We start from the raw sequence: 12,776 nt of genomic DNA, 5'->3' as shown, positions 1-12,776 counted from the left end.
AAAACAAAGGTTTCTGAGATTGGTATAGTTCCGTGCATTGTCCTTGCTAACTTTTTCAGAAACTCACCCACCCAACTGTCAGGTGCAAGAAATCAGGAACCAGAATGGCGTTCGAAAGTATTACAAGTTTATTTCATGCTACCTATACACAAGAATCTGTACTACTAACAGACAAGGCAAATTGGCACCAGATGAGAGTCAATGGATTGCAAGGGAACTAATGATGCATTTGACTCCACCCTCGGGCTCAGCCTGGTCATTTCCTACACTACCCCAGTCTGCTCTGTTCTTTTTAATTTTGTTTTTGTTTTAATTTTGTTTTCTCTGAGCAGTGAACTATGAATTAATTATTGTCTAGGAATGGCTGCATTGGGCTTATATGAAGTCCATCTAGCCCAGTACAGTGTTACCAATTTTGACTGATTGATTCCAGTATTGCAGCCAAGTCTTTCCCAGTTGTACATGCAGAAGCTGGCCATCGATTGATCCTTTGACCTTCAGCATAGAAAGTATATGCTCTACTTGTTGTAATCCAGCAGACTAGTTGTAGATAATCTCCCAAAAACTTTTCCTTTGCCCACAATTTGCTGTTGGATTGCTTTGCTTTATATTTCCCAGCTGAGAAGATTCTTACAAAACATTGTCAGTTAATAATTCCAAATGCTAGTTAATCTGAATCCATTTTGCAGGACTATTTTGGATTAATCCTGGGTGATTCCTGTTTCTTTCTATCAACTTTGTTTTACCTGGAACAATTCCACTTGTTCTAATTTGTAATTAGATAGGTTTCTAAACATGGAATTGTTTTTAACTTGATTTTTTTTTAAAAAAACTGGATTTCTGATAGTAGAGTTTCTCTTGTGAACCTCTGAGTTCATTTTGTACCTAATTAAGATGGGAAAATGAGGATAGGCCATGTCTGATAGATCTTATTTGCCTAAATCATCTTTCAGGGTGAAATTTTGGGGGATATATTGTGGTAATAATGGTGCCATTTTGATACGGTCTTTCATTAAACTGATGTTTTCACTGAGCTTTTTATGAGCTGTGGCATTCAAGAGTAGCAGTGTCTGTGGGCAATTAGGATGCAGTTGGAGAAAGGCAGGTAAACTTTTTTACATAGTAGCTTTTTAGTTTTATCTCACTTCAATTAAATGAGAAATACCAAGGGTAGAACCAACATTCAGAGGACACACCTTTTCGTTTTACAAGGGCATAATTCAGCAATTGTCCTTTGAAATTTTTTAAAGTTTAAAATTTATATGTCATTTAATTTTTTAAACTGTTGATTTCTCCTTAAATTAAACCTGTGCAATGAATTTAAATGGGTTTAATGGTCCTTTTCTTCAGTGAACACTGTAAAATAATTGTTTAGGGAAGGGTAAAAATATTGCTAAACTAATATTTAAAATTTGGGCATGTAGGGAATCACAACGACTGTATACAGAAAAATGCTTGTGATTTTTTTTTTTAGAATGAATTGCATCTTGATAATCATATCAGGCACACAGCTGTGTGAAAGGCCGTCTTAGTTAACCAAGAGTAAAATATAACAGGATAACATAAAAAAAGGTGAGTTATTACCAAGGGAGTCCTATTATATACCAACTGTGTAATACCTGCAACCAGGAGAAGTTTAGTCTCTTTTTCTTCTATCTCATTTGGAGATCACACAGTCATTCGGAGCTGCTCCCCATTTCCAACACAATAACACCCATTAAGTTCAAAGTGTGGGATTTTTTTAAAAAAATACTTTAATGCACTCTTCATGCTCCTTTCTAGTACTCTACTGATGATCATTATGAGGTGATGTTACATTCCTCATTCAAGCTTCAGCTGACTTTCACCTTAGGTTTTTCCTTCTCTTTTAGAAGATGCTGTTTAAGAAGAATTGTGGTACAAAGACAAGGATCATCAAAATTCGCGTAAGTTGAGCCATAGATACATTTTCCTTTTCCCTTCCATCGTTTGTGTCAAAATCATGTGTGTTCCGTAGAGCAAATATCCACAGCTGATGGCCTTACAAGTTCCCTTGTAAAAGTTCTTGGTTTTTAGTAACATAGACTGGGTAGTGCAAAGAATTAAATGTAGGGGGGATAATCGTATTAACTGAACTTGATTAATTGAATGAAAATGTAATTAAATTCATATTTAAAATGTAAGTTTCAGCTCCCACTTGTTTGTCCTTGCTTTGCTTATATTCTGGAAAGCAAGGTTTAGCATGCCATTCATTTGCTCTGAAAAATTTGCAAACACACACAATTTTGTCATAGTTGCCATAGTTTCCTAGATAGTAGAAAGCTTAACATGTTAAAGTTCTTCAACTATTAATTGCCTCAGAGGATAGCTTGAGTACCTCATTTCAGGTGAAGAAGGTAGCAAATAAGCACAGTATTGCCAATCATGAAGAAAAAAGAGCTTTCATATTTTTATAATCTGAGTAAGGAGATTAAAAAAAATTGGCTGTAAGATTAAGCTGGGATAGTCAGAGAAAGACATCAATTAGGATATTATAGGATAAGTTAATGTTGTAGGTTAAACTAGTAGGATAAGTTAATAACTGAAGGTAATAATCCTATAATAGGGACGATGGTATATTTACATCTGTTTCCTTTTTTATATTCAGCTCTTGCAAAATCCATGTTTTTTTTAATCCACCCTCTCCTAAGTCGCTTAACTTTAGCCAATGATGGATTGTATTATTGCCCCATTATATCACAAGAACATTTCAGAAGATGTTTATATTCAAGCCATTATTTTCTTGATGGAAGCTTATATGCCACTTCAAATCACTGTAACACTAAATGGCTTGCAAGCATACTGATAGAATAACATAGTAAAGAAATGCAATAACCATAAAACAAATGCGAGTAACCGATCTAATCATCACAACCAGTAACAATACATGTTACTAGCGCCCTTAAATTGTACCAAGTGCAACCACCTAACAGCTGCTTTGGTTCCCAAAAGCTTTTGGACTAAGCAAGTTTTTAAACACTTCATAAATATTAGGAGAGTGCAGGTTTTATTCTGGATGGAATCCATTCCACACAAAGGAACCTCCTTTAGAAATTGCTCATCACCACCACACGACAAGAGAAGAGTGTTTCTGAGGCAGGCAATTTCTATTTGGAATAAAAGCTCTTGAAGATAACCAGCAGCTTGAATTACATTTCTGAATAATTAAGCCAAATTTAGGTTTGTATATTTGAGATGATTAAGAAATATTAGTTATTTATTACCAGGGGTAACTATGCAGAGAAAAACACATGTCTGCTCTATCAATAGACCTGTTATAAAGAAGGCGAAACTATGTTTATCATTGTACGAGAAAAACAATAGAAACGTGAATGTGAAAATAATGTACTTGCTTTGCAGTTGATTAGTCAGTAAAGTAATGATTTGGACTCCTGAAGTTTCTTTTTTATTATATATAAGATTTTTATTGATTTTTTTTCATACATTCAGTAGTACTTTTTCAACAAACGTGTTGTCTGAGTTTACGTTCACTAATACAGATTTAATTCCTAATCTTTTATTCTTTCCTCTAGCCATTGATAAAATGTCCCACGTTTGATAATATTCAGTTTCTTCTTTTTCTTTCAACCTCAGTCAATCTATCCACCAAACATGGTAATAAGTACCTGACTTGTGTTTGCATTTCCAACATCTATGTGACATGTTTTTAAACATTTTTGCTAATCTTGCTGGTGGCAAGTGCCATTTATAAAACATTTTATATAGGTTTTCTTTATAAGAAAAGAAATCTTCTCTGAAGATTTAAATCCATTAATTTTGAAATTCATTTGGCAAGAAAAGAAAGCTAGAATCAAGATGAAAATGTTACAAGAAACCACAGTGGGTCTTATATTATCAAGCATCTGTATTAACATGGGTAAAAGAATGGATAATTCTTAGAAACAAAAGGTTGTTATATTTGGAGGGACATGATTTACAACTGGGTGGCACACTTTTTTATGGTATGGGAAAAATAAAATCCATAAGTACTTTCAAAACCAATATATAGGAAATACACTATTATCAACATGGGAAAAATAAAGTGTAAAATATATCTGAAAATTCCAGGTTGGCTTTCAACAATGGACGTATTCGTACATCCAAATTTAGTCAATTTTGAAAAAATCCAAGCATACAGAAATATTCTAAATTCTGATGGGAACTTAAAATCTAAACAAGAAATGGAAAATCAGGGTATCAATCTATCATGGTGGGCATACTTACAAATGTAAGTTAGATGTTAAAACTGTATGGATTTTATAAGGAGCAAACCTTGTTTGATATTATTAACCTCTGATGAGAAACTAATTAAGAAAATTTATAATTTTCTATTAAATTTGAAAATGGAAAGCGAACAAGTTAAAGAAACGATGATAAGATGGGCTAAAACTTTTGCAAATGATATAGAATTAGAAAAATGGCAAAACTTGTGGGAAAGAAATTATAAATTGACAATGTCAACTTCTTATGGACTCCTGAAGTTTCTGAACAATTCTTCACAGTACCTTCATTTTAATGACTGTGTATTAGCTTTCAATATCCACAAGCTGAGGTATACTTTCCAGTTGAAATGCTGTTTCTGTAAAACAGGGTACTGTATACCTTTGCTAACCCCCAGAATAAAGGGGGTTTGTTTTGCCTAAAACTGAAACTTTGCACTCTTCCCCCCTCATTTTTCTTGTTTCTGAATGCTCTGTATTAAAATAAGGCAACTAGAAAATATAGATAAATTGGTCCCTCATAAAGAAATAGGGTAGAAGTGTACACTATGGAAGCATTTCAAGAATTATTTCTGCACAGCCTATAGTTCTACAAATGAAATAATTATTTGATAAACAATTTAATTTCAGTCAGTTTGGTGTACTGGTTAAAAATCTGACTTAGAAACCAGAAGGCTATGAGTTCTAATTTTGCCTTAGGCATAAAAGCCAGTTGGGTGACTTTGGGCCAGTCAGTCTCTCTGAGCCCAACCCACATCACAGGGTTATTATTGTGGGGAAATAGGAGGAGAAAGCAGTATTATGTACCCCAAAGGTGCTTTTCCAAAACACAATTGGACTTTCTTGTTTTTTCCTTGAAAATGTTTCACGTCTGATCCAAGAAGCTTCTTCAGTTGAAGAAAAAAGTCCAGTTGCCTTTTGGAAAAACATAGACGAGTATTATATATGTTTGCTTCCTTGAGTTACCTATAAAGTAATAAAGGTGGGATAAAAATCTAATAAATAAACTCAAATTCCATACCTTTCATCCTGTGATTTCTTCTTCTTGTGAACATAGGGCAAAATTTGAGGATGGATTGATGCAGAGGCCAAGTAAATGGCATCTTGTTTATGATAATTGCAAATTGACAGATGCCTTTAATGATGGAAGCAGAATCCTCATCTGTCTGGGCCTTTTTTTTCCCCAGCCAGAGGCTTTTGACATTGCTAGCCTAAGTCAGCCAATGTTAAGGTTTTCTGCTAGCTTTTTTTTAAATGGAGGATAACTGAGGAAGTGCTAATGAAACACTACTGAGTGACTTGCAGCAGATTGCTGCCAAATAACCAGATTTTTTAAAATGTTTTTTCTATAATGCCATGCTTTGGAAGGGAACTAATTTGGTTAGCCTGCTCACTACATAGTGGCTATTCTTTCTTCTGATTTCTTGAAGTAAAGCTCAAGAACACATCTTCATATTGCCCAAATAGGACACTCACTTCTGAAAGGCATTCTACAATCTGTCACCCTGTCTTGATTTTTTTTTCTTTCTTAACGGACAAGGAGATAAATACAACTAAATAGATCCTAAATGATGCTACTGTAGGTATTAATTTCACTATGTAAACCTCACTGTTCTGAAGTTTAAAGGATTTGGAAAACTTGTTTCCATCTCTGAGGCAAAGGAAAAAGGAAATACATTTCTATGGATTAAGGCAAAATGCAACCTAGGAAAGGGATTTGTTCCCAGATTAGCGTGGATTGCTGTAGCCCACAATTCTCCGTAGCATTCTGAGGTCTAGAGAAAGAGATTTGTGCCTTTTTGGTGTACGTGTGTTTGCTCTGTTTTTCAAAGCAGTGCAGAGTTGTTCTTATTCTTTCACCAGCAAATATATTACCACCTGAAGCTGAAAAAAGGTTTCTTTTCCTAGCTGTAATTATGATTTCTATTTCTAGCTTTTCTTCTAAAACCTACAAAGGCGGTACCCAGTAAATCAAGGCATGCAACAATGCCATTTTAAAAATGTGGAAGCAAAAATGAATTAAAAAATCCCATGCAGCCTTTGAGTGCATCATGCATAAAAATGATCTGTAAGATAACTGTTGCAAGGGCTTAATTTGTACCACGTTTTTGAAATCATCTGGAAAATGACCTTTTAGGCCATGGAACAAGATCCTTTGAAAATATGATATGAAATAAAAACCTTTATAGGTGCTATTCTTCTATTGCTGTCCCAATTCCACTCCAGTGGCGTCCTGTTTCCAGTACCAGTCTGCCACCGCTTCTCCCATCTGAGAACTGGAGTCCCAGCATGCTGGCAGTTCTTCCCTTCCACCTCTGGATTTGTTGTTTTGTTTTGTTTTGTTTTTTAATTGAAACATTCTAAGGTTCTTGCAAGCTATTCAACATGTTGAACTCTTTTTTTGTTGTTGCAGGATGAGGGATAGTCAATCTCTTTTAATTATTTCATACAACATTTTGTACATGTGCCTATATTGCCTGTTTTGGCTTGTCTCCTATTGACACACAACCAACCAGAATGAATTCCATATTAGATCAACTCAGCATAAAATACTGAGGCGATTTTTTCTCTATAAAAGGAATGCTATGTTCAGAACCCAACAGCCATTCTTTTAGTTCATCACTTCTATTTCTTGTTCCTCTGTGTTCAGTCATGTTTTCCCCCACATTTTTCTAAAGAGCTTTTAAAAAATAGTCTTAGAAACTTTTGAGATCTTTCAAAGATATGAATACTTCAAACTTGGACTGTCACTTTGGCTATAGTTCTAGCAAATTAATCAGGGGACTATCTTAAAGTAGATGCCAAGTACCTTACATGTATCAGAGAATTTCTAGATATAGAGAAGACTCCCCTATTTTCATCTCTTTTTTCCTGGTAATTTAATTGCCATACAGTTCTTCACTTCATTTGTGCTGTTTGCAATATAAATTAAGCTGGAACAGAAAAGAGAAAGATTGTGTCTTATCTTGATACCATTAGTTCCTTGGATTTGGATCAGTCATCAAACAATTTCCCTTAATTCTTCTTTCAGTAGTCTGAAAAGCCACTGTAGACAGGTGAAACTTTGTGCCCTCTTAAAACAACAATTTTATTTTTCAGCTTGGAATTGAGTAGGCATTCAAGATTTTACTTCTTTGGCAAAGGTTTTGCCTTGTGCCAAAAATGAACAAAATGTATTGTACTGTACTATAATCAAAGACAATATAATTGAAGAGATGAACAGCTACTCAAATAATTTAGTTGTTGCATTCATACATATAGTCTGGCAATAAAACTCAATCTGAAAACAAATTAATGGATATAATATAAGAGAATATAACTTAGTAAAATCTACTTTAGTTTTTTCCAATAAAGGTGAATATTTATAGCTCATGGTTGAAATGAGGTACCCTTGGTGCTCTCTGAGCTTGGTTGTTTTCTTGCAGATATTTCTTTATCCAAATTAGTTAACATGACTAGTACTAATGATGTTACCTAGTTTTGGTAATGAAATGTCTGCAAGAAAACAAGCAAGCTCAGAGAGTAGCAAGGACAACTTAGTTTTTTTCTTACCAAAAATGATTATTTTTAATTTGAACCCTGAGGATGAAAATGGATCATTTCAATAGTAAAATAAATTTAGGAGATGAAGATGAATGGTAAGAATATTGTTTGTAGCTTTCTTTTGTAGGATATTAGCTTGTCAAAGATAACATTTTCATAATCAGCAGAACTAAAAAACGGTAGTTATTCTGATACATGCCAGAAAGAATAATCTGTTTTGATACGTTCTGGGAAACAGTAAGTTAGAATTTGAACATGATGCATTTATTTACAGAATTTATACCATGCCCATTTAGATAGTGGCCAATGCATTTCTCTTTCTTATAGATGTTTTACATCTTTGAAATGTACTGGGAAGAATTGATTTGGCAGCTGATCATTTTCAATGTTCTATGGTGTCTGCCTTTTGAATCTGCTTATTATCTGATGCAGTCCCTCCCTTGATTTCTGTTAAGAATACTTTAAGTCTTCAATCAATGAGAACTCTTGATTTTAAAATCCCCTTTGCCGGTTGCAAATAATCCATTATGCTGACTGTTTTGGCAAAGATACAGCATGATTTTCAGTGTCGTTGTAACTTTGAATGGTTGCTCAATAAATAGTCGTTAAGCAAGGACTACCTGTATCACGTTATCTTCTTAGCAATTTCACTGAGCTTTATGCGGTTCATACATCACTGTCATGAACTGTCCTACCTACCTTTCCCTTCCTCTCTTTTTTTTTTTAACAAAACAGTCTATAAGGATGGAAATATGAAATAGATGCATGCATGATTTCAAAAGCTTTCAACAAGCCTGTGTAGCCATTGATGAGAAATGTAGGTGATGAAGAAAAGGCATGCCCCATATCTTTTAACTGGCATTACTACCCTTGGAGAAACCTCTTTGGAAGAAGCCCAGCAAGACCACTGCCTTAACAATATGGAAAATTACAAACAAATTTACAGATAAAATAAATGATTGTTAATGTTGAACTTTGAACTTTGGAATGAAGATCTTCCATAAATGTAGAAAAAAGTTATATCAATTTACTTAACTATGTAAGTTCATCTATAATGAGGATCACATAAATTATATTTCCATTTACATGGCTTCAAATGGTTACAATTCTCTTTTAGACAGCATTTTGAAATAAGAATGTTGAAATCCTATTGCTATAGATCAGTATCTTGGAAGTATACTCTTGGTTAGATATATACAGTGTGGCAGGTTCCTCTCTTTTCCTCCGGAAGTCTAACACCATCTCCTTTGTCTTGCTGATGTTCAGGTGCAAGTTGTTCTCTAAACACCATAGGGATAGTTTTGTACCTCCCCCCTGTACGCTGTTTCATCTCCACCTGCATAAGACCCACTACGGTGGTATCATCTGTGAACTTAATGATCACAGTGGATGGGTCGGACAATACACAAATGTATGTGTACAGTATGGGTACTCTCTTTCTCTCTCTGTCTCTCCCTCTCTCCCTCCCTCCCTCCCCCTCCCCTTTCTCTTCTTTTCCCTCTCTCTCACATGCACACACACACACAAACACACTTATACACAGGGAGAGAAACCCTTACTCCACCCAGATATAGTTCAATCTAATCTCTAATCTCATTTTTGTTCTTCAATAATCTGCTTTTTTGTTTGACAAAATTCTTACTGAGAATTCAAGAAACAGAATCTTATGGATCAAGCATTTAAGTGTGGAACAGTTTAAGTCCTATTTTGAAGGCGGTTCCTGTTAAACAAATAATTTTTTCCTCCTATGTTAGTTTTTAGTAATTCTTGTCCATATGCTATACCAGGGCAAAGCAATTGGAGAGAGAGGAGAATAGAAAGGAGAGGAGAAAGAAAATAAGAGCAAGAATAATTAACTATAGACTTTTTATTTGTGGTAATAATGAGTAATTGGAAATTTTAAAAATTGTGAAGAAAGTAGCTTTATACAATGAAGATTCTGTACCGAAATATGAGAATGAGTACCATAGATTTACAGCCTCCTAAATATATTTGAAGGCTGCTATATATAAAGGTGATGGAAGAATTTAGTTTTCTGATGCAGTGGAGAGCATGGCAAAATCAAGTTAAAAGCAAAGGAATTTAGGCTAAGCATTAGGAGGAACTTCCTGGCAATAGGAACTGTTCAGCAATGGAACAAGCCATCTTGGAAACCTATTATAGACTTTCTTTTAAGCAGAGGATAAACTGCCATTTATTAAAGGTGTTCCAGTAGCAAATTGCCACTATTGAACAGGGCTGGAATCAGTGATGGAAACTCTTTACAAGCATGCGATTCTTCCTCCTGTTAGATTTTCACCCACATGTTATTTTTTTTAATGATTTGCAATAATGAAAACAATTTTGTTCTATATATTTGCATAAACAATATCTTTTTTTTCCTAAATACAGTAAATTAACTGGCTAAGTTGGAGCAGATAGAAATTCTATTAATCTCATATTTAATAGCTAGAATGTTTTTGTTAACTTGTCAATAAGCATAACTATATCAAAATATGCTTTATAAAAATCTAGATAATTGGCATCCCTTGATGCTTTGCTGCATAAGTAATTTGTATGGCTTAATTCTACGCTGAAACCCCCCCCCCCAATAACATTTCAGAAATTTATCTCTGGATAGGAAAAATTAGACATACCTTTTCAAAATTATCTATGCAAGCCCAGAGACCCATAGAAATTTTGCACATATTTGATATTAAGAATAAATGAATGCAACAACAGATATATTTATATAAAAATACATTTATAGTGTTGGAGGAGGGGAGATTACATGACTGTTTTTCAAATATATTGGGAATAAACTGATGGAAATTTCATCCAGTGATCTGGGAGAAAGAGGTTTTTCTCTACAGAGGTAGTAAATTGTCAGTGTTCTTTTTCCCCCCCCTTTGTGATGCTTGTGGGAATTTGATTCCTTTTCATTTAATCCTTTTGCTGTATAATACACCCAAGATTCTTATCCTTGACCTCTGCTAGTAAAGCAGTTTTTCCAGAGGCAAATGTACTGTGCTGGCATGTGCAGCACTAATGCCTTTCTGAATGGATAATATTGTTTGCCTTGGATGGCTTAGCTTTATGAGAGTGCAGTGTTTAGAACCAATGCAAATTATTGGGTGTTCTATGCATGAGCATCTTCACTCATTGCACATTAGCCATAAGGAAGCTATTCATTCCTTGTGCTGTGGATCCTTGGGGTTAGCATCTGATTTGCATTACATATAAAGGCCATAAAGTCTTAGAAGTACATGTGCCAGCAGCACCCTTTCAAAGCTACACCCTTTGAAAGCTTGTGTTGGTAGGATGCTTGTGCCACATATTTCTATAGCTCAGTGGTAAAGAATACAAGTTTATCTCTTGGAATTTCCTGCAAGACCGGAGAAGATCCCTGTCTGAAATTCTGGAGAGCTGGAAGTTTTTCTTACATTGAAGCAAAATTTTGGTCATCCTGTATTGACCGGCAGCACTTTTTGAGATTTTTAAGAAGGGACTTTGGTTTGCTTTAACTGAAGATGCAGGAGCCTCTTTATTTATTTTGATGCAAATGGCTTATAGCCTGCTGTGCTTTAGTTACTTTGGAACAATACTTAAATAGGAAGGAGGTCTGACTCAATATAATAGAGATGCTGTTTTCTTAATATGGTTCTGATGGGATATTATGGAAATTCCAAATTGACCTCTGTAAAATTAGCCTTAATGATAACAAAAAAATCTACTTTGCTTGCTGTGGAAATATTTGGAGCTTAAAGAAACTGGTCTCTTGGATCCCTCTTCTCCAGCTTAAGTGTTCTATTATGTTGGAATTATGGTTTCAAGAACTGCTGTATTGACTGAGAATTTAGAAAGTTGTAGTCTCAATTTATATGGAATGACCATCTTGGAATAAGTTGGCTATAATCCCATATTTGTTATGCCAGGGACTTTTTATATAGTATTGCTTCCTGCATGGCATTGCTTCCTCTTTGATAACTTTCTAGACTGAATCATATCAAAAACTGAATTCTGAATATTCTTTCAACTGAACTGAATTCCTACTTCTTTGGCATGTTCATGGTTTATACTTCTATTCTGCAGTAAAACAAATTTCTTCATGAACTCTTTGAATTGACATTGACTTCATTTCAGAAGTATCTGAACAATTTGTTAAATTAGCCCTCTGGCTTAAAGGTATGGCTGTTTCCATTGCTTGCCAAGAGCCTAACCTCATTCAGATAGTCTTGAGTTTTCATCCAACCATCATGATTCTCTTGGGAAGTTGTATGAATTAGCTACAAAAACAGGGAAAACAGCATTGCTTTTGTACAAGCAAGAGGTCCTTGGAATAGAAACCAAATACATGAAAGTAAGAGAAGATGCATTCCAGTAGTGCACATAAACTCTTTTCTGAGACCCACAAAGTTCACAAAATCCAGAGAAAATGAGAAAAGTTAATGACCTATTGTCCTCATTCCCAAATTAGGGAAAGCAGATAGCTACTGAGTCATAATTCTGTTGTTTTATCCATGTAAGGGAATTAGGTATCTATCTGTTACCAGGCCAATTTATAAGTAGAACATATTTTAAAATATCCCAGTCTGTTCTGTTGATACAAACACATACAAATATATTTTTTACTTGAGTTTGAAATGTTCTTTTTGTATTATATCGTAACAACATCATTTTAAGTGCAAAGACAGTGAGGATAAATAAAAGCTATGGCTATCTTGTCTTGATGTGAGTAAGAATCAAGATCCAGCTAATTTTCTAATATGCCTGGTTATGTGTAACAGAGCATAAAGCCTCTCTTTGTAAAGAGCTTTTCAAAGAAGATTGGGCATTGTCTAGTTATCCCTTTGTACAATTACCAGTGGCCACCTGACAACTTTGTAAATACATTAGCTCTGGGGTTTTTTTTGCCCTTAATGAGGACATTGGCATGGTTATTTGACCTTTTCACATAAAGCTACCCCAGCAACATTGCAACCGCCCTATGAGGGAACTAAACAAGTATTTATCCTT

At 34.7% G+C, this 12,776-nt stretch overlaps 1 protein-coding gene across 2 annotated transcripts in view; it reads left to right on the top strand.

Moving 5' to 3' along the window:
* LOC310632270 (uncharacterized protein) overlaps positions 1–12,776 on the top strand; it is an 80,776-nt gene that overhangs the window by 56,556 nt on the left and 11,444 nt on the right. For both annotated transcript variants that reach the window (XM_083349348.1, XM_083349347.1), the window contains exon 4: positions 1,872–1,925. In XM_083349348.1, coding sequence (XP_083205474.1) covers positions 1,872–1,925 — 54 coding nt within the window. The remainder of the gene's footprint in view (positions 1–1,871; positions 1,926–12,776) is intronic.

This window comes from Vipera ursinii (assembly GCF_947247035.1).
Source record: "Vipera ursinii genome assembly, chromosome: 1".
In the NCBI taxonomy this organism is placed as follows: Eukaryota; Metazoa; Chordata; class Lepidosauria; order Squamata; family Viperidae; genus Vipera; species Vipera ursinii.
The sequence above is the reverse complement of the archived record's forward strand: the minus strand, read 5'-3'. Positions and strand labels throughout refer to the sequence as shown.